Genomic DNA, 25297 nt, shown 5'->3' with positions numbered 1-25297 from the left:
AGTCATTCACTCTATTGATCATGAGCCATCCCTGGATTCTGAAGGCAAGGACTTTGTTTCCGCTCCGGTGCTGAATGCTGGCCAGTCTTCCCAGCACAAACCTGGCAGTTCTGTGTCTCTGAAGCTTCCTACCTGACCTTATTTCCACCCCCTCCTCTGCTGTTTCCCTTGCTTGCTTCCCTCCCTTCTCCCCACTACCTCCTTCCTCTCGCTGACCAAATGCAATTCTTGGATCTTACATTTCGCTGATGGTCGAGTTTTCTGTCTCCCACACTTTTCCTGCCTCTGTCCCCACAGCGTGGTGCGTTCCAGATCTGGTTCTCAACCTCTTATCTCTCTCCTTTTCTCACTGCCAGCTTCTGCCTGTCTTCCCCCCCCCCCCCCCCCTTCCCTGCATGCCTCTCCTTTTGTTCTCACAGCCCAGCCATCACGGAAGCTCTACTCCGGTGTGTAAAGACCGTGAAGGAAACTCCACAGTCCTAACTCCCAGTCCTTCCTCTCCCAACAATTTCCATCAAACTTTTATCTGGCTTTCCCCAATTCTCTGACCCGAACCCTTTTCCTGCCCAGCCAGTTAACACTCAATGGAACAGCCAGATTACAAAAGCCATTAATAAAGGTGTGGGTCCCCAAACTCAAAAGAAACTGTGTTTGCTGTTAGGCACTCTCTTTTGTTACGGTCTAAGTTTGGGGCAGGAGAGAGAGTTTGTCTGCGGACACAACCCCCCTCGTTAAATGCCTTTTCTCTCTACCTAACTCGTGTCACCACCATCCCTAGCCATCGGGCCTCCCAATACTGATCACTCTGAAATGAGACATGCTGAATACCACGGGAATCAGGCCACCCAAAAAATGCTTAGGAAGAGAAAGCCTTCCGCATCCTGTCCCCTGGGACACCCAGGCTCCTAGTTAGTTGTCAGCTGTGGCCTCAACCCCTGCAGATGGCAGCCTGCACCACAGAAAGGCAACTTTTTTCCCCCTTCTCTCCAGCTCTTGGCTGTAATTGGATTCAGGCTGAAACAACCACGTCCCCACCAGAAAAGGAGGGCATTGGGGCGGGGGCGGGGGAGAGGCTGTGGGAGAAGGGAGGGACCAAAGGAGAGAGCAGAGAGGGCTTCCAACTCAGTTGCCGACTAAGCAGAAGAAAGATCAAAAAACGGAAAAGAGAAGAGCAAACGGGCACTTTCAGGAGCAATCCCCTCACCTCCAAGCCGACTGCGCTCTAGGAATCCAAATCCCGTTCGTTCAGAGGACAAAGGCGCCCAAGGAGAGCGGCGGCAGGACCCCAGGGCGTGGGCCCCGCCACGGAGCCCGCACCGCCCGGCGCCCCGACGCCGCGGACCATGTCTCCCACCCCTCGATCCTCCCGCAGCCTCCTGCTCCCGCTCCTCACGCTCGGCACCGCGCTCGCCTCCCTCGGCTGGGCCCAAGGCAGCAACTTCAGCCCCGAAGTAAGTGAGCTCCTCCGGCCCTTCCCGGAGTTGCGCCCACCGGGGAGGCGAGCCCGGGGGGGTCCTCCAAGGAGACAGCCCCCGCTGCGAGCAGGGCTCTTGGGGGCTCTGCTGTTCCAGCCTTTCTTTTCCCTCCTCATCTGCAAACTCGCAAGTCGATCCAACTTTTGCCTGCCTCCAACAAAACTCCCTCCTCCGCCACTGACTCTTTCCCACTCCTCCCTTCCCTGGAAGAAACTTTGCAGCGGAGCCCAGGCCTCGCTCTCCTGAGCTCTGCGCGCCCTGTTGCACCAGGCGGGAGCCTCCTAAACACTGTACTCCGCTCCAACCCCTCGCCGTCCAGGCCGGTGTCATACGCGGGTTGTTCCTTCAGTCTGGCAGCACTCAGGTGCCTGCGGCCCTGCACGGGCGCATCTGTACCAAGTGGGGCGTCGGGGGGCGGCCGAGAGCTACTCGCCTCCCCCTTGACCGCTCTCGGTGCGGGCCGTGGGCCCTGGCGTCGAGGATCGCAGCGGGCCAAACTTCTGCGCACACAAAGCTCTTCTTGTGAGCAGCGGGGCTCAGCCTGGCCACCGCCTTCGGGGGTGGGGGGTTTTTTGTTGTTGTTGTTAATCGTTTTTCTGCGTTAATTGCATAGTGACTAGGGGGAGTTACTTGGCGAGTGAGTTGAGGATGAGCCTGGGTCACCCTCCAGCTCTGACTGTCTTGGCGCCCCCACCCCGATCCCCAACTCTTCCTTGACCATAGCCCACCCAGGTCCTGAAGGAAGCGGCGTGGGAGTAATCCGAGGAAGTTTTCCCTCCCTCTCTTATTTTGGGGTGAAGGTGGGAGACAGATTTAATCAGCTTCTTATTTTGGTCCACCCCAACCCACTCAGCCTGGTGGGGACCTGGGTGTGGTAGGGAAGGGCTGGGAAGGGCCCAAAATGCAGGGCACGCTCTGGGCAGGACAGGCCCAAGCCAGACAGCACCCTCCGAATGAACCTCCCCGGGGCACATGCCTCCTGTACCCCTGAAGAGACCTGGGGCTGAACGAACTAGTGTGTAGCCCTAGGAGTGGAGTGAGGGCTCCACTGTGTGTGGAAACTAGGAAGAGTAAAAACCTCCCTGAGACTGGGAACCAAACCCAGTTGTCACAGAGGAAGCGCCTCTCCCAGGCCTGAAGCTCCCATCTCAGCCCCCAAAGAGAACGCGCCTAACAAAAGGAGCCTCTGGAAAACTGCCCACTGCCAACTTCTTTTTCCCTCCCCAGCCTCCACTAGGTCCCCTAGGGGAGGGGCAGCAGCAGCCCTGGCTCTGCTCTAAGTGGATCACGGTCATCCCAGAGCCAGAACCACCATTTGCTTCTGGAACACAGTAGGGTGGGAAGCTGAGGGAGGGCGGGGCAGACCCAAAGGCCAGGATCCAAGGCTTGATGTGGAGCTTGGAGAGCCCCCACCCTCTCAGCCTCCTAACGTGGGAGGCGGTCCTTGACTTTCTCACAGGGAATACCCTGCCCTTATTGATGAAGGCAGTGCCAGCCAACTGGGTCGGTCCACCCCAAACAGTTGCTCCTTCTTCAGGCCAAGCTGACGGGAGAGAAGGGGCAGCCCAGGTAGGCCTGAAGTAGCCAGGTCCCTTTCACCAGCCAGGCTTCCCCAGCTCCAGGCTAAGGCCAGGAAAGCCCTCTCCTCCCATCCTTGATGTGTCTGGTGCTTCGCCCTTCCCCCCACTCAGCCGCAGACACCAGAGTCCTCTCCTGTGGTTCCACTCTCATAGTCTGTGGTTCTGGCCTGGCTCTGTGAGATGGAGAGAGAAAGTTGCCCCAGTCCAGGAGATGAAAATGACGGGGACAGTTTCTTTCCTGGCTCTGTGATAGTTTTTGGGGAGTCCTTTTCCTGACAAAGCATCCATTTTTCTCCACAGGGTACAGGGCAGGGTGTATGAGCGTGCTTATTTAGTCCTGCCTGCCTGTTGAAAGGCGCACAGGGAGGGGGTTTATTCAGAGCTCCGGGCTACCATGCTTCTCCCACCAGCTCCCTTCTCCACCCCTCTCTCAGAGCTGTCCCTCAATCTGGCTAAGTGTTCAGGACCTGGTTTCACTCCTTCTGACTTCCAGCTTGGGGGTGGGGTGCGGATGCCAGACCACTCCCACTTTCTCCCCTCCCCCCCCCCAAGCCCTGAGGCAGCTGTTACCCCAGTATAAGTCAGAGCATACAGGTGACACTAGGAGCAAAGGGAGATTCCTGCATAGTTGGCACAGGCCACAGCAGGCCTCTGGAGGGCACGGGCTGTGGTATCAGCCTGCACAGGTCAGGACAAGCCTTCAGATCGGAGGAAACAAACCCTGGACTTACACACCCTGCTAGGCCCCTCTGACATACAAGAGGTTAAACTCCTGTGGCCTCCAGGGGGGGCTTTGAGATACAGGTGGTGCTAGGGTTGTTTGGTCAGGCTTCTTGGCTGAGGAGTGGCTGCGTTGTTTTCAGCTCAGCCTCTAAGAGGGGATCACTTCCTGGAACCATGTTGCAATTCCTGCCCTGTTGGGCTCAGGTCCCAAGTCAGCTGGTTCTGAATCACCCCCAGACCCCACACAAGAGCACTGCTCCACCACCCGTGCCTAGACCTGAAGGGAAAACACCCTGGGGAGATGGAGCCATCCTACGGACCATGGGTAGGAAGGAGATGCCAGCCCCAAGGCAGTGTTTGCCCTTTTCCCCTCCTGGTGCCTATTCTAGGCAGCTTAAAGCCCCTGCTGGACTTCTTCAGAAAGGTCAAGCTTGAGTAGGACCAGAGCTGTCAGGGTCCTGTCCCATAGACAAATCCTGGCGCGCTCACAGCCTATGCGTAACATAGCTTACTTGGCTTTCCAAGCCTTGATTCCTGGGTTGTAGAGCATTTACTTAGGGCCATGGCCAATTAGTGAGCACCTCCAAAGGGCCCAGCTTCCCCATCATCCAGCCTTCCCCCTCACTCCTTTGCTGCCCTCCTTCTTAAAAAGATTTCTGCTGTGAGGGTCCTAGGAGTGTGGCACTTCTGTTCCAGGAACTCCCTCGCCCCAACTCTACCACTCTACCTATCGGGGGGCACAACCCATTCCTCAAATGGCACATGCTATATCTTCAAGAACTGGCACAGAGGGGCAAGTGCTGGAGAGAATGGCAGCCCTAAGACATTCTAAGGTGTGGTAAAATGCTTGCTTCTGACACACACTTGCAATGTCAGTGCTGGAGAGGCGGAGGTACGTGGATCCTTGAGGCTTGCTGGCCATCCAGCCTGCCCTAATAGGTGAGCCACAGCTCCCTAGTACCAGAGATTGACCCCTGGCCTCCGCATGCATGTACGGACAAACCAAAAATGTTCTAAAAACTCTCTTAACCGTCCAATGCCCTCATTTCCAAGAGCACTACAGCCAGTCAGGAGCAGTGGCTCCCCAACATTATAGCTGTCTGTTCCCCATCACCCCTGAGGGCAAGCCATACTGGGGTCTAGGCTAGAGTTCAGCTCAACAGTTAGCCGGAGAGTTTCTGGCAGAACTAGTCTGGAGGCCTATCATTTCTCTCTAGGCCAAGGACATCTGCCAGACACTGTGGAGAGTCGAGCGGGCCCCCTGGACCAAGTGGAAATTCTCTAAGCCACACCCTTGTCCTTACAGGCCTGGCTGCAGCAGTATGGTTACCTACCTCCAGGGGACCTGCGGACCCATACACAGCGTTCACCCCAGTCACTCTCGGCTGCCATTGCCGCCATGCAGAGGTTCTATGGTTTACAAGTGACCGGCAAGGCTGATGCGGACACCATGAAGTAAGTTTCCAGCATCCAGGGACCACGCTGAATACCAGAAGTGCAGCCGCTTGAACCTGCCTCCAGTACCAGTAGCCCAGCCCTCTCCCATTCACCTTACCTGGCCTTTCCCTACACTGATACCTACAAAGCCTCACCCAACACTGACCCTGGGTCAACTCCAACCCTCCACGAGCTCCCCTTGAACACTTTGGAAATTGTATATTGCTATACTGACCCTTTTGTTTCCTCCGCCCAGGGCCATGAGGCGCCCTCGCTGTGGCGTTCCAGATAAATTTGGGGCTGAGATCAAAGCAAATGTTCGGAGGAAGCGCTATGCCATTCAGGGCCTCAAATGGCAGCATAATGAGATCACTTTCTGGTGAGTCCAACAGCCTAGAGATTTCTCTCACACACTTCCCTATTAGTTGTAGTATTTTGAGTCAGAGATGGCCTGCACTGTTCTTCGTGCCTAGGGAGTGGGAAGAAAAACAGCTCTAATCTTTCAAAGAAGTGAAGCCTTTGCGGGGAGGGTGGGGGAGGGGCAGGGCAGTGCACTGTAGTAGCAAAACCTAAGCCTGAAGATTCCCTTAAACCTTTAGTTCTCTGGGATGAGACAACATCCATGCAAGCTCAGGGACACAGGTCTGGCAAGGTGGCTGAGGAATTCAGTCAGAGGTAGGAGAATACAGGAGAATGCTAACGGTTCCCTTCTCTACCCTTGTGTCTGGATGTAGCATCCAGAATTATACTCCCAAGGTTGGCGAGTATGCCACATTCGAGGCCATCAGGAAGGCCTTCCGGGTATGGGAGAGTGCCACGCCGCTGCGCTTCCGTGAAGTGCCCTATGCCTACATCCGAGAGGGTCACGAGAAGCAGGCTGACATCATGATCTTGTTTGCTGAGGGTTTCCATGGCGACAGTACACCCTTTGATGGCGAAGGAGGCTTCCTGGCTCATGCCTATTTCCCGGGCCCCAATATTGGAGGAGACACCCACTTTGATTCTGCCGAGCCCTGGACTGTCCAAAACGAGGACCTAAATGGTGAGTAAGAGGACCTTGGATCCTACTCTGTGCAGAGTCCGCAGTCACTTGCATATAGTAATTAAAATCTAAAAATCTAAGCTAGCAGGGTGTAGTGGCCAGCCTGGTCTCCATAGTAAGCTCTAGGCCAGCCAGTGCTACATAGTGAGACTCTGTCTCATAAATCCATAAAATTCAAGAATGAATCTAAGTGCTGAGGCAGGAGGATTGTTTGAGTTTGAGGCCTCCTAAACTATATAACAAGATTCTATCTCAAAACAAATGACAACAACAAAAAAACCCCAAACCTCATATGAAAGCAGAACTAGTATTTTAAGCTATTTATATCAGTAAGTTGTCTGCTCTCGCTACCTGACGGACTTGCCAATCACAGACATAACAGCTTCCTTCTCCTCCACTTTTCAAGGCAAACATGATGTAGGGTTTCTTGGGCTTAAGATCCTGCCCCAGACACCCCACTTCACCCAGAGGAGGGTCGTGACATGCCTTTGGGCTTTCCGAACCAAACAGGAAGCTGACCCTTAAAACTTGATCACTTTAGGTGGAAAACATGACCAGCAGGGTTGTCTGTGACACTGGAGTCTCTGGTGGGGAAAGAGGGAGCCGAAGGAGGGACCCGGGCTCTCACCCATCTCTGTTCCTCCAGGGAATGACATCTTCCTGGTGGCCGTACATGAGCTGGGCCATGCCCTAGGCCTGGAGCACTCCAACGATCCCTCTGCCATCATGGCTCCCTTTTACCAATGGATGGACACAGAGAACTTTGTGCTGCCGGATGACGATCGCCGGGGCATCCAGCAACTTTATGGCGAGTTATCTTCATGCCTGCTCCTCTGTCTCTGCACTTGTCTCCTCTTGGTCTCTGGTTTGCATTTTCCCTCCACCATGCTGTGAAGCCTGTACAGTACACACACACACACACACACACACACACACACACACACACACCACTTTTTGCTGCCTCTATTAGCTCCCACTTTTTAAAAGAGTTTTTAAAAATTATTCTACATGTATAAGTGCATTGCCTCTATATATGTATAATATGCACCACATACATGCCTGAAACTGCTTGAAAGTGCCATGTGAGTGCTGGGAACCAGACTTGGGTCCTCTGTAGAAACTGTGGGTGCTCCTAATCAGTGTGCTGTATCTCTAGCCCCTCAGCGCCCGCTTTTCTTTTCTTTTCTTTTCTCTTTTTAAGATTTATTTGTTATTTTGTATACAGTGCTCTACCTGCATGTACACCTGCAGGTCAGAAGAGGGCATCAGATCATATTATGGATGGTTGTGAGCCACCATGTGGTTGCTGGGAATTGAACTCAGGGCCTCTGGAAGAGTAGTCAGTGCAGTGCTCTTAACCTCTGAGCCACCTCTCCAGCCCCACAGGCCCACTTTGAACACACCCAATCTGACTACTTCATCCTTTTCCACAGCCTGTTTACCCTGCCTTTTTAAAAAATATTTGTTCTTGCTGAGCATGGTGGGGCACACGCTTGTAATCCCAGCACTCAGGGAGGCAGAGACAGGCGGATCTGCGTGAGATCGAGAAGCAAAGCCTTTCGCTCATAGGTAGAATTGATGGATGCAGGAATTGGCCGATGGGTAGGGAGAAGACACTATCCCTTATGCCTTAAGTCTTCCTCAGTCCCCAAAGCTCCCCAGTGCAAGCAAGTCCAAGACACAGAGAAATCCTGTCTCGAAAGCAAGCAAAACATTGTTCTTATTTGTGTGTGTCTATGTGTGTTTGTGTTTGTGCGTGCATGTGCATGTCTGTGTGTGTATCTACATAGGCCAGAGGCATCCAACTTCCTAGAAGTGGCTGTGAGGCACCTTCCACCTGATCTCAATGCTAGGGACCAAATTCCCATCCTCTGGAAAAGCAGTACATGCTTCAGCTGAGCCATCCCGCAGCACCCCCACCCTTCCTCACGCTTCCTAAGGGTGTTGTCTGCTTATCTTTCTGTCCTTCCATCCTCTCTGCCCCACAGTCTGAAGTACCTCTATTGCTCTCCTCCCCAGGTAGCAAGTCTGGGTCACCCACGAAGATGCCCCCTAAACCCAGAACCACCTCTTGGCCCTCTGTCCCAGATAAGCCCAGAAATCCCACCTATGGGCCCAACATCTGTGATGGGAACTTTGACACCGTGGCCATGCTCCGAGGAGAGATGTTTGTCTTCAAGGTAAGAGGAATCCAAGTGGTGAGATTGTCGTTGGGGGAGCTGGGGACACAGAAGGACACTCAGCAAGGAAGCTGGGTTGGAATAGTAACAGAAGGACCCCTAAAGCAAAAACCATCGGCCTGAGGACTGAAGGGAGCCTTGGGGACTGAGGAAAACTTAAGGCATAAGGCATAATGTCTTCTCCTCACCTTTACTGGGTTCCAGGAGCGATGGTTCTGGAGGGTGAGGAATAACCAAGTGATGGATGGGTACCCAATGCCCATCGGCCAATTCTGGAGGGGCCTGCCTGCATCCATCAACACTGCCTATGAGAGAAAGGATGGCAAATTTGTCTTCTTCAAAGGTAACCGGGCAGTTCCTAGTCTTGGGAAGTTGGGAGGGGTCTCCTGGGATGAGCTGGTCCCACTTCACTCCCAGTGGCCTCAGAGTCAAGTTGAAGCCAGATGTTGTTCTTCTGTCTTCTCCCAGGAGATAAGCACTGGGTGTTTGACGAAGCCTCCCTGGAGCCTGGGTACCCCAAGCACATTAAAGAGCTCGGCCGAGGACTGCCTACTGATAAGATCGATGCGGCTCTCTTCTGGATGCCCAACGGGAAGACCTACTTCTTCCGGGGAAATAAGTAAGACCTCAAACCCATAGCCCCAAGCCTCTCTACTCAGAAACCACTACCACTGCCACCCCAAACACCCCCATCCCTGAATTCTGAAGAAAGGCTCACTTCCTGCCGCCCCACCCCCACCCCCACCCCCAAGGTGTTGCCTTGGGAAAGGAGCCGGCACTATTGCCTAGCAATAGGCAGTTTTTCATAGTGCTGTGTGAGTGGGCTGTGACCGGGTCACCCGTTTCAAACCTGGTCATTTGATGCCTCCTGCCCCCAACACTGCGCCTCCACCCCAGCCACCAGGCACTGTCATTAAGGGGCTGCTGGTGGCTCCTTCCAGCCTGGCCCTCCCTTCCACCTCCTCCTTCCTCCCCTTTCAGCCGCAGGCCCTCATTACTCAAAACCCCTGTCCCCACCGCGTCCAGCACACACCGTCGTTGTCGAGGGTCCGCTAACCTCTGAGGGCATGCGCAGTATCCAACCCCCTCCTCTTTCCCCGCCCCTCTCCCAGGTACTACCGTTTCAATGAGGAGTTCAGGGCAGTGGACAGCGAGTACCCCAAAAACATCAAAGTCTGGGAAGGAATCCCCGAGTCTCCCAGAGGGTCATTCATGGGTAGCGATGAAGGTGAGTAGAACTCTTGTGGGAAACAGTGACAACGGTAGCAGGTGGGGTCCTTGTTGCTTTGCTTGCCCGGAACTAGCTGAGGGCTTTCCTGTGTGGTAGCCCTCAGTCCTTTTCCGCTCTCCCAACCTGGTACTGTGACCTACTCCATGTTACACCTGAGGACGACTGAGAGGTAAGCTTAGCTGGCCATCAAACTAACCATGTGTTTTTCTGGTCTCTCTCTCTCTCTCTCTCTCTCTCTCTCTCTCTCTCTCTCTCTCTCTCTCTCTCTCTCTCTCTCTCTCTCCCTTTACGGACTCTTGTTTCCGCTCCTGGTTCTTGTCTTCTCGGTGCCCCCTCAGTCTTCACGTATTTCTACAAGGGGAACAAATACTGGAAATTCAACAACCAGAAGCTGAAGGTAGAGCCAGGGTACCCCAAATCAGCTCTGCGGGACTGGATGGGCTGCCCGTCAGGGGGCAGGCCGGATGAGGGGACTGAGGAGGAGACGGAGGTGATCATCATTGAGGTGGACGAGGAAGGCAGCGGAGCCGTGAGTGCGGCCGCCGTGGTCCTGCCTGTGCTGCTGTTGCTCCTGGTGCTGGTGGTGGGCCTTGCTGTCTTCTTCTTCAGACGCCATGGGACCCCCAAGCGACTGCTTTACTGCCAGCGTTCACTGCTGGACAAGGTCTGACCCCCACCGCTGGCCCACCCGCTTCTACCACAGTGACTTTGCCTCTGAAGGCCGGTGGCAGCAGATGGTGGCAGGTGGGCTGCCCTCACCCATCCTGAGCCCCTCCCTCCAGCCTCCCTTCTCAGTCCCTTAATTGGCCTCTCCCACCCTCACCCCAGCAGTGCTTTGTCCATAGGTGGGTCCCCTGAGGGCCGAGCAGGAAGCTATCTGGCCTCCGGCCCTCAAGGGAACTTCACAGCTTGGTGTGTGTCCAGCCCTATTTGAATGTTGTCAGGGCTCTGCACTTGAAGGCAAGACCCTCTGACCTCATGGGCAGAGGCCAAATGGGGTCATCTGCTTCTTTTCCATTCCCCCCCCCCCCAACTACACATCTTAAATCTTTGAACGCTGACCTCAGGAGGCTCTGGGCATGTGAGCCCCCATAAGTACCAAGTGTACCCAGTTGGCACCCTCTCACCAGTCTGACTAAAAGGAATCTGAGGAGTGTGTGTTTGGAGGTGGAAAGATTGCTCGGCTACACTAAAGACTTTGATTTAAAATAAAAAGAAAGAAAGAAAAGGAAAGAAAGAAAGAGGGGGAAAAAATGCTCAAACAGAGTCTTCGTGGCTTAGACAGCCAAGCTCCTCTCCACAAAGATCTGCCTCTATCCAACAGAGCCTGGAGACCTTCCAAAGGCGCCGGAGCCATTAAGGACTAAATGGGTCTGAGGAAACCTTTGGCAAGCCGGACGCCTCCTGAATGTTAGCCTTGGATGGCAAGTTCAAGGTTGGAAGAGCTGGGACCAGGGGGAATGACCCCAGGTGGAGGTCAAGGGAAGACAGTAGGGTCTGGACCAGGAGAGTGAACCTGATGGCTCGTAGCAGAAAAAGACCTTGTTCAAATGCACGTAGCTGGGGGCTGGGATCCAGAGACAGCAGTCAGGGGCGGGCAGGAAACGAAGTGTGGTGGTGGCAGTGTATGCCTGGGAGTCTGGGCAGACGGCAGGGCACACACGGAGTGGGTGAATGTTATTGGATCTCTCAGAAAGAGTCTTAAGGAAACCGCACCGGCCTCTTTTTGTCCTCTCGCTCACTGACAGTGTGGAAGGGAAGGATAAAAGTGGGTACAGGAGTAAAAAAAAAACAAAAACAAAAACATATATATATATATATGGCCTGGGGACTCGATGGAGATTAGGGGAGGCTGTCAGAGGCCTTGGCTGGCTCAGCCTGCCTCATTTCCCTAGTGAGGCAGGTGTCTGGGTGCTTCTGGGTAGGGAGGCCCTCCTTTCCTGATGCAGGCACTCACTCCTCAGCCCATTTTACCTATGTCCTGCCCCTCTTCTTCCTCACCCAGCCCACCCATTTGAAGTCTCCTTCAGCCGCTGGAGGTGGTCATGGTACTGGGGACTGGGAGAGTGAGACTGTGGAGGGAGTGAGAGGAGGAGAAGGGCGTCTGGGTGGGCTTGGGGTAGGGAAAACGGGGTGAACGGTGCTGGAAGCCCAGCTAAATTTCTGTCTTGTTTGGGTTTTGTTTTGTTTTGTTTTGTTTAATGTATATTTTTATTATAATTATTATATATGAATGCCATTCAGATTGTTCCTTTTTGTTAACAAAGGGCATGGGGAGGGGTGGGGGTGGGGGGCAGAGGCAACTGGCCCCAGAAACCTGCAGGGCGGGGCTGGGTCAGTGCTCTCTAAGGAGATTTTTTTTTTTTTTGGCCTTTTTCAACCTTTCCACGAAGAATAAACTGTGTTTCACATTCTTTGTGTGACTATAGCTTGGTGTAGGGGTGACTGCGATGTGGCCAAGCAGGGCCTGGAAGAGCAGGCACTGAGTGAGATACAGGGGTTTAGTATCTGTCAAAAATATTTATTCTTAGTGGACTGGTACGATTTAAGAGTTCAAGTTGGGGGGACAAGTCATAGTCCAGTGGAGGTTAGAAGATTGGGAGAACCCAGCTTTCCCCCCGCCCCCCCCCCCAAAAAAGCCTTAAAAGGCTACCTTTGAGAACCAAGATGCCAGAGATAGGAGGAAGTGGTCAAGCTGAGGCCATTTGGAAAATCTTCCTAAATTGCATTATCCTGCCGTGTGATCTGGCCACAGACTCGGTGTCTTCATATGTCTGTTCCCGAAGCTAGGGTATTCCCATGACCACATTAGTCTGAAGCTCAGCAACAGCAGTACGTACCTTTACTCCTGGCCCTTCGGAGGCTGAGGCACGCAGATTTCTGGTAGTCTAAGGCTAGCCTGGTCTACATTAAGTAAGTTCTAGGCCAGCTGGGGCTACACAGTAAGACCCTTCCTTTTTAAAAAAAAAAAAAAAGAGGAGGAGGAGATGGTTCTTCTATGCCTGGGGCTCTGCTGTTGGATCAGAAGGCCAAGAAGAAGAAAAGAAAAATGATGTTGTCCCATTGCCCATGGTCTGATCCCCCAGGAGTGTCCTACCCATGGCAGAATAGTTTCCCAACCGCCCAGAAGAGCCAGCGCCCTCAGGTTGGAAGGCTAGAATAACAAGGCTTTGTTTCCATTTTCCATAGAAACTGCTGCCCTAGACAGGGTTCCCAGGCTGCTGACCCTCCCTTCCTCCAAAACCAGCCCGAAGGGAGGGGTCAGCTCAGTTGCTGAGTCAGCTCAGCTGAAGGAGAGCAGCCCCCTTCTCCCGCCTTCCCTTCCTGCCTCAGCCCAGTCCTCCTGCAGCCTGCCTGTCAGAGCCTGGCCCCACCCGAGCGGTCTCCCCTCCAGCTGCTCCGCAGGGGTAGCTGATATGATTACTCTGGCAGATGGGGTACCCCACCTTCCTGCCAGCCAGCAACCCTGGTCCTCTGTGCCTCCGCTGCCAACAGCTGTTTGGCAGGGCCTGTGCATCTCCATGAAGTTAGGTGTAACCGCTGCCGCTGCCACCCTCACAGAAAGGATTGGATCTGAGAAGGTGGCCCTGGGGAAGTCAGGGGCATCTAGGGGTAGTCAAGCCCATGCATGTGACAAAAAAAAAAAAACTACTTAAAAGATGAGCTCATGGCCCCTTTTGTGTTTTTGTGGTCCACATCTGGAGGCAATTACAGATGTTATCCAGAGGGAATTCTGCAAAACACAGCTGGAGCCAGTGGAAGAGCCCGGGAGGGGGTACTGCCAGAGGGAAGAGGGGGGGGAGCCCCAGGGATGGAGTGCGGTTTCCCCATCACGAGGAAATTGTTTGGCTGGGATTCTGGGATCACAAGATGCTCTCCGGAGCCAAGGGGAGAAATGGGAGTGCAGAACTTGGAGACAAAGGGGGACGAGCTGGACGGCTGGTTCTGCACAGACAGGGCTGCGAGGCGGGGGCTGAAGGGCCTGGTGTTGACGCTCTGCTTGGCCTTGTCCACCCCACCCCATGAGGTTACCCAATGACCTTGGAAGGTGCCTTCGTGGTCACAAGGCCCCACTTGAGCGAGCCACCATGTCAAGATAGGATGACAGGAGGCAGAGGGCCCTCTGGCTCCCAAGGACCTACAAACTGTTTTCACTGGCCTGGCCGATTTGTCTGCTGGGCCTGACCCAGTTTCTATGGTTCCAAGTTCCTTTATTCGAAAGCAGCGCTTGTGAGTTGGGGCAGCCAGAAGGAGCCAAGTGGAATATATGAGAAGGTTTGGGCTACCCGGAGGACACTGGTCTAAGAAGATAATGGAGTGGGACCAAGGACCAAGAAGGGAGCAGTAGGTTGCCCACCAACACACCCCACATCCTGGGGTGAGGGTCCCCTCTCTTTCATCATTCCCCTTTTCCAGGGGTCCTGCCACCAGCTGGTCCAAAGCCTCTTGGGCTGCCGGCCAGGCTGACCAGGGGAGGGAAGACCTAAGAGGTGCCACACCCTCTAAAAGAGAATTTGAGCAGAGGAACACCTCCACCCACTGCAATCTGGTTAGCCTTGCTGGTCTTTTCCTTTCCTTTCCTCCACAGTCAGACTTTTCCCAGCCATCTTTCCCTTCTGTATTATCCGTGCCCTTGCGGGAGGCTGAAGAACAGCAATCACTAATGCTGGCGGTATACAGAGCCACAGAGGCCCCAACACAGGCCCATTTCACAGACGAAGAAACTGAGGCCTGCAAGGTCACACAGTTCCTTAGTCCAAATTTAAGCCCCATATCAGGCACTAGGGATGTGGCTCAGTGGTAGAACATTTGCCTAACACAAGCGGTACTGAATTTGATCCTCCGCACTGCAAAACTAAAACTAAGACCCAAGGCAACCTGGGTTTTGTTTTGTTTTTTTTTTGTTTGTTTGTATGTTTGTTTGTTTTTCTATGACAAGGTTCTTTGGGCATCTCTTCCAGTGTAGCCCCACGTATCTGGGTGACTTTGTGGGGGCATGCATCTGTGTTTGTTTGTTTGTGGTAGCATGCAGCAAGTCAGTGCAGGCAACCAGAGGTGAGAAGAAGAGGCACAGGAGACGCTCCTCAGGACGGGGAGCCAGTTTGCAGCCTACCCCCTTTGCTTCCCAGAGGTAGGAACGGGTGTTCAGAAGGAAGGAAGGGGCTAAAGAGACTCAGAAACCAGAGAGGCTAAAGGTGTTCTTGCATACAACAGAAGTAGGGGGTGTTGGTGAACATTGGGAAGAACAGGGGGACAGCAAAGCCTTCACAGGAATGACTTTTTCCCATAAGTCCCCGGACGACTCCAGCCTTAGCTTGGGCAGTTGTCCTACAGTCCCTGTACCCAGTGTGTACCTATCCCCAGTGTAAGTTCATCTCCTTTAGGAGACTCGGTTTTTTGTTTGTTTGTTTTGTTTTGTTTTTGTTTTCTGTTTGTTTGTTTGTTTGTTTTTTCGAGACAAGGTCTCTCTATGTAGCCTTGGCTGTCCTGGACTCACTTCTTAGACAAGTCTGGCCTCGAACTCACAGGGATCCGCCTGCCTCTGCCTCCCGAGTGCTGAGATTAAAGGCGTGCGCCACCAATTTTCTACCCCAATCCCTACCCCCTAGGACTTCTTGCCTTTATCCCTCAATCTTGGGGAGTTGGGGAGACCCCAGTGGCAGACCGCTGGGGCTAAAGAGCCAGGACTTGGAAGGCAGGCAGGCCTGACTGGACAGAAACCAGCTTCCCAGTGAGCTCATACACATACTTTCCACGCTGGCCCAGCGCCAACGCCTTAGCTCTTTCCAAGCCTGCCTTCCCCGGCCAGGCTCAAGCCCCTCTCCGCGCCCCCCCCCCTTGCCACTAGTCCTGATGCTCCACAGCAGGACCATTTGACACCTCAAACCTGGGCCAGCCGTCATCACACCCCCAGGGGGTGTCTTACTCTGCATCCATGCTGAGGCCAGGTCCCCCTAAACTGCTTATCTTCCGTCCTCGTGGCCTTCACGGCTTAAAAGAGATCAGCTGCTTCCAGATTACCAAGAGCCGTGTCTGCGGCTGGGGGTGAGCCTCTGTTGGTAGAGGACTTTGCCTGCCATGTGCAAGACCTAACTTTGATCCCAGGCACCATATAAAACCAGGCATTGTAATGTACGTCCACAAGGAGGTGGAAACAGGAAGATCAGAATTTCCAGCTCGGGTTGCATGAGACACTGTCTAAAAACAGAGGCGGAGGCACGTGGGTCTCTGTGGGTTCGAGGCCAGCCTGGTCTACAGAGCGAGTTCCAGGACGGCCAGAGCTGTTACACAGAGAAACCCTGTATTTAAAAAAAAAAAAAAAAAAAAGGAAAAAGGAAAGAAAAGGTGGCATTGTGGTGGATGTCACTGTCATCGTCATTGGGAGGGCATCCTCCGAGTGCCTGCAGTAGCTCACTGACTCAGGGACCAGATGGGCCTGGGAACTGCCTAAGCATGGGTCACATCCTGCCCACTCACTGCAGTTCCCATAGGCACTTCCCTAACTCCGGGAAAGATGGGGGAAGTTGGGGCAAGGACAGACTACCCACAAAAGAGGAATAAAAAAAAATGGCTCCTTGCCAGGCAGTAGTGACCCAAGCCTTTAATCCCAGCACTGGGAGACAGAGGCAGACAGCTCTCTGAGTCCAAGGCCAGCCTGGGCTAGAGAGCAAGTTCCAAGACAGCCAGGGCTACATAAAGAAACCCTGTCTCAAAAAAAACCAAGCAAGCAAGCAAGCAAGCAAACAAGCAAAAAACTGGCTCCTTGCAAGTTAGTGAAAAAGGATAAATGTCAATGTATCTATTATATCACCTAAGAAAATAGAGCCAGTATCTTTGAAGGACCTCTGTGTGCTCTCTAAATTCCCTCCATTAGAGGCACCAAGTCCTTGATTGTTGTGCTGTTTCCACGTATTTTACCTGCATGTAAGTGCACTCCACGCAGGTCTTGTTCCCACAGAGGTCAGAAGAGGGCATGAGATTTCCTGGAACTGGAGTTACAGACCATTGTGAACACTCAAATGCATCCTGGAAACTGAACCCAGGTCCTCTTCAAGAGCAGCCAATAGTCTTTTTTTTTAATATTTTATTTAGTTTTAATCTATGTGCATTGGTGTGAAACTGTCAGATCTTGGAGTTACAGACAGTTGTGAGCTGCCGTGTGGGTGCTAAGAACTGAAATGAACCCAGGTCCTTTGGAAGAGTAGGCAGTGCTCTTAACCACTGAGCCATCTCTCCAGCCCCAAGCAGCCAATAGTCTAACCTACTGAGCGATCTCTCCAGCTCTGAGATTTTCCTGTGTCTCCAAGTGGGCACTCCCTGTAACCTGTTTTGTTCATTCCCTGTTGTTTGTTTGTTTTTGTTTTTTGTTTTGTTTTGTTTTGTTTTTTTTGAGCTTTTGGACTGTGTAGCTACATTTCATTTCATTTTGTATCAGACCTTCTTGGTACAAATATCTCCCAGTTTCATAGCTTCATATTTGCACTGATGTGTGAAATCACCAGGCTTGGTCATCTTAGTGGGATGTATAGCTCACTGTCATGTTAGTTTGTATGTCTGAGCATTTTTTTTTCTTTTTGCTCCCTCATGCTTTTGTTTGTTTTGTTGAGATAGAATCTCACAATGAAACCTAAGCTGCCCGAGAACTCCTGAGCCTCTTGCCTCACTCCACCTTCCCCATGCTGGGATTGCTGGCCTGTACTGCCACACATATTAGCGTGTGTGTGTGTATGTGCGTGTGTGTGTGTGTGTGTGTGTGCGCGCGTGTGTGTGTGTATGTGCGTGTGTGTGTGTGTGCGCGCGCGTGTGTGTGTGTGTATGTGCGTGTGTGTGTGTATGTGCGTGTGTGTGTGTGTGTGTGTGCATGTGTGTGTGTGTGTGTGTGTGTGTATGATGGCGGTGGGCCTGCGTGTACAGCACACATGTGGACATGGCTCTCGCCTTCCACCTCTGGAGGCCAGAGCCCAGGCTTTCACAACAAATGCTTTTATTTGCTGAGCTATCTCAGATGCCCTCTTCATAGACGTTTAGTGCAAATCCTTTCTCGGTGCTTAAAAAAAAAAGGCAAAATAATAATAATAATAATAATAATAATAATAATAATAATAATAATAATAATAATAATAATAATAATAAAAAAACAGAACCAAGACTGGTGCGGCAGAAGACTTAGATTAGTCATGCACGTGACCCAGGCTCCAGGCACTCCGATTCCTTTACCATCAGGAATCCCCCTTCACCCAGCATCCAGGGACGTGTAACGTTTTCTGCATCTGCTCAGTGCCTTGCTTTGTGCTTGGAGCATGGCTGCCCTGAATACATCTTGGAGACAATAATGTCTCTGTGAATATATTCAGACATGGCAAAGTATTCTTGTCTGCCTGTCTGTCTATCTGCCTGTCTATCTATATCCATCTACCTACCTACCTACCTACCAGTCTAGTCAGGATCTCAAGTAACCCAGGCTGGCCTCCAACTCCTTATGCAGGCAAGAATAACCATAAATTCTTTCTTTCCATCTTCCTTCCTTGCTTCCTCCCTTTGAGACAAGGTTTCTCTGTGTAGCCCTGGCAGTTCTGCATCTCACTTTGTAGACCAGGCCTGCCTCCGCCTCCTGAGTAGTAGGATTAAAGATGTGGACTACCACTGCCATCTTAGCCGTGAACTTCTGATGCTCCTGCCTCTACCCTTTCTCTGTTTCTTTGAAAGAGAATCTGTCCTGGAGCTCATTACGTGAGGTCCTGCATCAATCAATCAATCAATCAATCAGTGAAAGGAGCTCAGAGTAGCTCAAGAGCAGAGCCCTTGTCCAGCATGAGCAGGGGCCTCCTTGGGTTGATTCCTAGTATGGAAAAAAGGGGGGGGGATAGAAATAAACACATCCAGCAGAAGTCCATGCCCTTTTTTTTTTTTTTTTTTTTGGTTTTTCGAGACAGGGTTTCTCTGTCCTGGACCCGCTTTGTAGACCAGGCTGGCCTCCAACTCACAACGATCCGCCTGCCTCTGCCTCCCGAGTGCTGGGATTAAAGGCGTGCGCCACCACACCCGGCTTCCATGCCCTTTTATCTGCTGAGCCATCATCGTCTTCGTCACTCCAGGATCCATTACTCTACCCACAAGGCCTGTTCTTAACCTGGGAGTGGTGTTAGGCTATGATGGCCCAGCTCTTGAGGAGATTTTAAGCCTTCAGGTGCCACGAGCCAACCCAGCTTTCACCCAGTCCTGGGGTTCCAGCAGGGCCCTTCTAGCCTGAATGCCGTGCACCTCCAACTATCTCACTGGTCTTTACTGCCCTACAGAGGCCAACCCTCCCCATACCCAGCTCGTGCGAGCCTGCATGTAAGTCCTAAAAGAAGGGACGCAGCCGGGCAGTGGTGGGCACTCCTTTAATCCCAGCACTCGGGAGGCAGAGGCAGGTGGATCGTGTGAGTTCGAGGCCAGCCTGGTCTACAAAGTGAGTCCAGGACAGCCAAGGCTACACAGAGAAACCCTGTCTCAAAAAACTAAAAGAAGAAGAAGAAAGAAGAAGAAGGAGAAGGAGAAGGAGAAGAGAAGGAGAAGAAGAAGAAGGAGGAGGAGGAGGAGGAGGAGGAGGAGGAGGAGGAGGAGGAGGAGGAGGAGGAGGAGGAGGAGGAGGAGGAGGAGGAGGAGGAGGAGGAGGAGGAGGAGAAGGGACGCTGGCAAGGAAACTGGAGGCGCTCCCATCCCGCTCTGTTGGGACCCACCCACCTCTCCAGCAGAAACCGGCTGGGCAGGGTTTGCAGGGTAGTATCGCCCCCTTGCGTTCGGCGTTAGGACTAGACGCTGACCGTGGGGAGCCCAGAACCTAGCCAGGATAAAACCGGTCGGAGCCAAGAAAACCACCAGCCTCCGTCCCACTTTCTATATTTCCTCTCTAGACACCTGTACTTAAAGGGGTGGAACTATGGGGCCAGACGGGGCCCACAGCTGTTCTTAGCTTCGCAGCCACCGAAACAAAAGGTCAGAGTTTCCGTCGCTGTCCGGTTTCCGGGCCTCGGTGTGTGGGGGTTGATGGGCAGTCCTCACTAACTCGGGAACCTAGAGAGTTCAGGACGGTCAAGGCTTAGGTCCTCAGGAGGACGCTCTTCTGCATCCTCCTCAGAGTTTTTGAGCTGTCTGTCACACTGCCCCCCTGTGGGCTCCATAGGCTCTGATCATTCCATGATGCCTGCGCCCGGGTCCCCAGGGTCAGGAGTCCAATTGGGTGAGGTGAGCATCCTTGTTGTCTCTTTATCTAAAAGTGAGACGTTCTGCACAACCTCCCTGAGACTTTTGAAAAACATGCCCTATGTCCTTCGACAACTTCTTTTACCCTTCCTCTTGTCTCCACACAGGGACCATGGGTCTCACAGTTATAATGGTCTTTACATTTCTAGTTTTGTTTCTTTTTCTTTTCTTTTCTTCTTTCAGACAGGGTCTCTCTATGTAGCCCTGGCTGTCAAGGAACTTACTATGTAGACCAGGCTGGCCTGGAACTCAGAGATGGCCTGGCTTTGCCTCTCAAGCGCTAGGATCAAAGACGGGGTTTCTCTGCGTAGCCTTGGCTGTCCTGGACTCCCTTTGTCGACCAAGCTGGCCTCAAACTCAATACCAACACTTTTTTTGTTTGTTTGTTTTGTTTTCCGAGACAGGGTTTCTCTGTGCTAGCCTTGTCTGTCCTAGACTCACTTTGTAGACCAGGCTGACCTCGAACTCACAGCGATCCGCCTGCCTCTGCCTCCCAAGTGCTGAGACTAAAGGCATGTGCCACCACGCCTGGCTAATACCAACACTTTTAAAAACCATCTTAATATGTGGGCATGGTTGCAAATACCTCTAATCCTAGCACTCTGAGGACTCTGACGGAGAGGCAGGTTCCAGGCCATCCTGGTCTATGTAGCCAGTTCTACTCCAGACCGGGTTACAAAGCAAGACACTGTCTTTAAAAAAAATAAAAATTAAAAAAAAGACAGTCAGGTATGGTGGCACACATCTGTGATCCCAGCACTCAGGAGGCAGAGGCAGGCCACTGCAAGCTTCCCCCATAAACCAGCCTGTCAGAGGGGATTGCTGCCACCATCTTTCTCTCACTCTGTTCACCACAGTGCCCATCTGAGGAAGGGAGCAGGCAGCTGTTCTTGAACCAGCCATTCTGTCCGCCCCAAGGAAAACGGGCTCCTGCCACTGCCTCAGTTACTGTCGCAGCCACCAATTCACCCAAGTCAGGCCAGGCCCCCATTACCACCTGGCCTGGTGCTGGCATCCCAGCTAAAAGAGCAGTAAGACCTACTGTGGAAAAATCTCCTCTCCCGCACTTCCTGCTGAACGTGAAATCTTCAGGCACAGAGCTCTGTTCCGTGATCCACCCTTCTCAATAGGCCCTGAGACCAGCATTCCTGGGAGGGGTGGAACCTTGGACCCTGCACTTCACCCTTTTCTGCCTGGAAGCCAACAGTACTCAGCCCTTGAGAAACTCCCAGGAACAACGCGGGGGCCCATAAACTCCGGCTCCTAGCGAAGGAGCTGTTGATCATTGATAGCTCCTAGGGAAGGGAAGACAAGCTTCTCTTTAAGGACGTGGCCCCTGGTGGGCGTATTCGTATTCCACTCCAGTGGATGGTTCTACATGCTCAAGCACACAGCACAAATTGGACGTGGTGGAAGTTTCTTTTCTTTTTCTTTAAGATATTTATTATGTTTGTGAGTAGGCTGTCTTCATGTACACCAGAAGAAGGCATCTGATCATAATACAGATGGTTGTGAGCCACCATATGGTTGCTGGGAATTAAACTCAGGTCCTCTGGAAGAGCAGCCAGTGCTCTTAACCACTGAGTCATTTCTCCAGCCTTTTCTTTTTTCTTTTTTTTTTTTTTAAGAGACCAAGGGCGAGCTGAACCGCTCTCTTAGAGGTTGAGAACACTCGCTATCCCTGCAGAGGACCCAGGTTCCACTCCAGTTCCACATGGCAGCTCACAAGCATCCTTAACTCCAGCTCCACATGGCAGCTCACAAGCATCCTTAACTCCAGCTCCACATGGCAGCTCACAAGCATCCTTAACTCCAGCTCCACATGGTAGCTCACAAGCATCCTTAACTCCAGCTCCACATGGCAGCTCACAAGCATCCTTAACTCCAGCTCCACATGGCAGCTCACAAGCATCCTTAACTCCAGCTCCACATGGCAGCTCACAAGCATCCTTAACTCCAGCTCCACATGGCAGCTCACAAGCATCCTTAACTCCAGCTCCACATGGCAGCTCACAAGCATCCTTAACTCCAGCTCCACATGGCAGCTCACAAGCATCCTTAACTCCAGCTCCACATGGCAGCTCACAAGCATCCTTAACTCCAGCTCCACATGGCAGCTCACAAGCATCCTTAACTCCAGCTCCACATGGCAGCTCACAAGCATCCTTAACTCCAGCTCCACATGGCAGCTCACAAGCATCCTTAACTCCAGCTCCACATGGCAGCTCACAAGCATCCTTAACTCCAGCTCCACATGGTAGCTCACAAGCATCCTTAACTCCAGCTCCACATGGCAGCTCACAAGCATCCTTAACTCCAGCTCCACATGGCAGCTCACAAGCATCCTTAACTCCAGCTCCACATGGCAGCTCACAAGCATCCTTAACTCCAGCTCCACATGGCAGCTCACAAGCATCCTTAACTCCAGCTCCACATGGCAGCTCACAAGCATCCTTAACTCCAGCTCCACATGGCAGCTCACAAGCATCCTTAACTCCAGCTCCACATGGCAGCTCACAAGCATCCTTAACTCCAGCTCCACATGGCAGCTCACAAGCATCCTTAACTCCAGCTCCACATGGCAGCTCACAAGCATCCTTAACTCCAGCTCCACATGGCAGCTCACAAGCATCCTTAACTCCAGCTCCACATGGTAGCTCACAAGCATCCTTAACTCCAGCTCCACATGGTAGCTCACAAGCATCCTTAACTCCAGCTCCACATGGCAGCTCACAAGCATCCTTAACTCCAGCTCCACATGGCAGCTCACAAGCATCCTTAACTCCAGCTCCACATGGCAGCTCACAAGCATCCTTAACTCCAGCTCCACATGGCAGCTCACAAGCATCCTTAACTCCAGCTCCACATGGCAGCTCACAAGCATCCTTAACTCCAGCTCCACATGGCAGCTCACAAGCATCCTTAACTCCAGCTCCACATGGCAGCTCACAAGCATCCTTAACTCCAGCTCCACATGGCAGCTCACAAGCATCCTTAACTCCAGCTCCACATGGTAGCTCACAAGCATCCTTAACTCCAGCTCCACATGGTAGCTCACAAGCATCCTTAACTCCAGCTCCACATGGTAGCTCACAAGCATCCTTAACTCCAGCTCCACATGGTAGCTCACAAGCATCCTTAACTCCAGCTCCACATGGTAGCTCACAAGCATCCTTAACTCCAGCTCCACATGGCAGCTCACAAGCATCCTTAACTCCAGCTCCACATGGCAGCTCACAAGCATCCTTAACTCCAGCTCCACATGGCAGCTCACAAGCATCCTTAACTCCAGCTCCACATGGTAGCTCACAAGCATCCTTAACTCCAGCTCCACATGGTAGCTCACAAGCATCCTTAACTCCAGCTCCACATGGCAGCTCACAAGCATCCTTAACTCCAGCTCCACATGGTAGCTCACAAGCATCCTTAACTCCAGCTCCACATGGTAGCTCACAAGCATCCTTAACTCCAGCTCCACATGGTAGCTCACAAGCATCCTTAACTCCAGCTCCACATGGTAGCTCACAAGCATCCTTAACTCCAGCTCCACATGGTAGCTCACAAGCATCCTTAACTCCAGCTCCACATGGTAGCTCACAAGCATCCTTAACTCCAGCTCCACATGGTAGCTCACAAGCATCCTTAACTCCAGCTCCACATGGTAGCTCACAAGCATCCTTAACTCCAGCTCCACATGGCAGCTCACAAGCATCCTTAACTCCAGCTCCACATGGTAGCTCACAAGCATCCTTAACTCCAGCTCCACATGGTAGCTCACAAGCATCCTTAACTCCAGCCCCAGGAGATTCAGTGCCCTCTTCTGTTTTCTCAGCCAGCGCGCACACATGAGATGCATGCATATACATCTAGGCAAAAGCTACATACACACAAAATAAAAACTAAAAAGTCCTAATAAGAGGAGGAGGAGGAGCAGCAGCAGCAGCACTGGGGAGGCAGAGGCAGGAGGATCTCCGTGAGTTCGAGGCCAGCCTGGTCTACAAAGTGAGTCCAGGACAGCCAGGGCTACACAGAGAAACTCTGTCTCAAAAAAAATCAAAAATGAGGAGGAAGAGGTGGACGAGGAGGAGGAGCTATGAAGTTGGAAGAAAAAGAGGGGGATCTGGGAGGAGTTACAGGTGAGGCGGGAAGTGAACATGATCAAAATACATTATATGAATGTATGAAATTCTCAAAGAATTAACGAACGTTGTACTTTTGGGGGAGCTGGAGAGCTGACTCGGTGGTTAAGAGCACCAGCTGCTCCTGTAGAAAATCCAGGTTTAGGTCCCAGCACAGCACCCACACGGTGGCTCACAACTGTCTGTAGCCCTAGTTTCAGCAGATCCAGTCCGCATTTCTGGCCGCCTTAGGCACCAGGTGTACACATGGTACACGCACATACATGCAGGCAAAACATTCCTACACTCAAAAAAAAAAATCCTGCCGGGCGTGGTGGCAGACAAGCCTTTAATCCCAGCACTCGGGAGGCAGAGGCAGGCGGATCACTGTGAGTTCGAGGCCAGCCTGGTCTACAAAGTGAGTCCAGAAAAGCCAAGACTACATAGAGAGACCCTGTCTCAAAAAACAAAAACAAAAAAATGTGTACTACCAACTTGCATTATTATAATTGTTTACAAAAGCAAAAACAAAAAACCTGGACAGGTGAGATGGCTCAGTGGGTAAGGATGCCTGCCACCAATCCTGACAACTTAAATTTAATCCCTGGAACTCACAGAGTGGAAGGAAAGAACTGACTCATGAAGGTTGTTCTCTGACCATCATAAAAATGCATGCTCAGGCTGGGCGTGGTGGCTCACGCCTTTATCCCAGCACTCCCAGGGCAGAGGCAGGTGGATCACTGTGAGGTCCAGGACAGCCTGATCTACAAAGTGAGTCCAGGACAGCCAAGGCTACACAGAGAAACCCTGTCCCAGGGGGGGAAAAATACATGCTCATGCACTCCAGGGTACATAGACACTTGTGTGCATTTGGTATGTTTTTGTTTGTCTGTTTGTTTGTCTACTGTAGCTACAGACAGTTGTGAGCTGCCATGTGGGTGCTGGGCATTGAACCTGGGTCCTATGGAAAAGCAGCCAGTGCTCTTAATTGCTGAGCCTAACCCTCTCTCCAGCCCCAGTAAACATAACCCTAATGAACAAACAAACAAATGGAGGAGAAGAAGAAGAACAAATAAATAACTAAGTGGAGAGTAAGAAGCCTGTGGAGATGGCACAACAATGAACTGAGTTTAATCTTTGGAATTCACATAGTGGTAGAGAGACCTGACTCCTAAAAGTTATCCCTGATGTCCATACACACACACACACACACACACACACACACACACACACACACACAAATAAATAAGTAATTTTTTATTTTCT

General features: G+C 52.2%; 1 protein-coding gene across 1 annotated transcript; it reads left to right on the top strand.

The window, feature by feature from the left end:
- The first annotated feature begins 1061 nt into the window (after window positions 1-1061).
- MMP14 (matrix metallopeptidase 14) lies at window positions 1062-12082 on the top strand. The gene is made up of 10 exons (XM_084767297.1): window positions 1062-1451; window positions 5085-5233; window positions 5472-5594; window positions 5950-6257; window positions 6904-7065; window positions 8277-8437; window positions 8642-8780; window positions 8906-9056; window positions 9550-9665; window positions 10007-12082. The coding sequence occupies exons 1-10, from the start codon at window positions 1344-1346 to the stop codon at window positions 10336-10338; spliced, it is 1749 nt and encodes a 582-aa protein (XP_084623423.1). The 5' UTR covers window positions 1062-1343; the 3' UTR covers window positions 10339-12082.
- The last annotated feature ends 13215 nt before the right edge of the window (window positions 12083-25297 follow it).

Source organism: Acomys minous (assembly GCF_964271855.1).
Source record: "Acomys minous genome assembly, chromosome: 18".
NCBI lineage: Eukaryota > Metazoa > Chordata > Mammalia > Rodentia > Muridae > Acomys > Acomys minous.
This window is presented reverse-complemented; position numbering and strand designations above follow the sequence as displayed.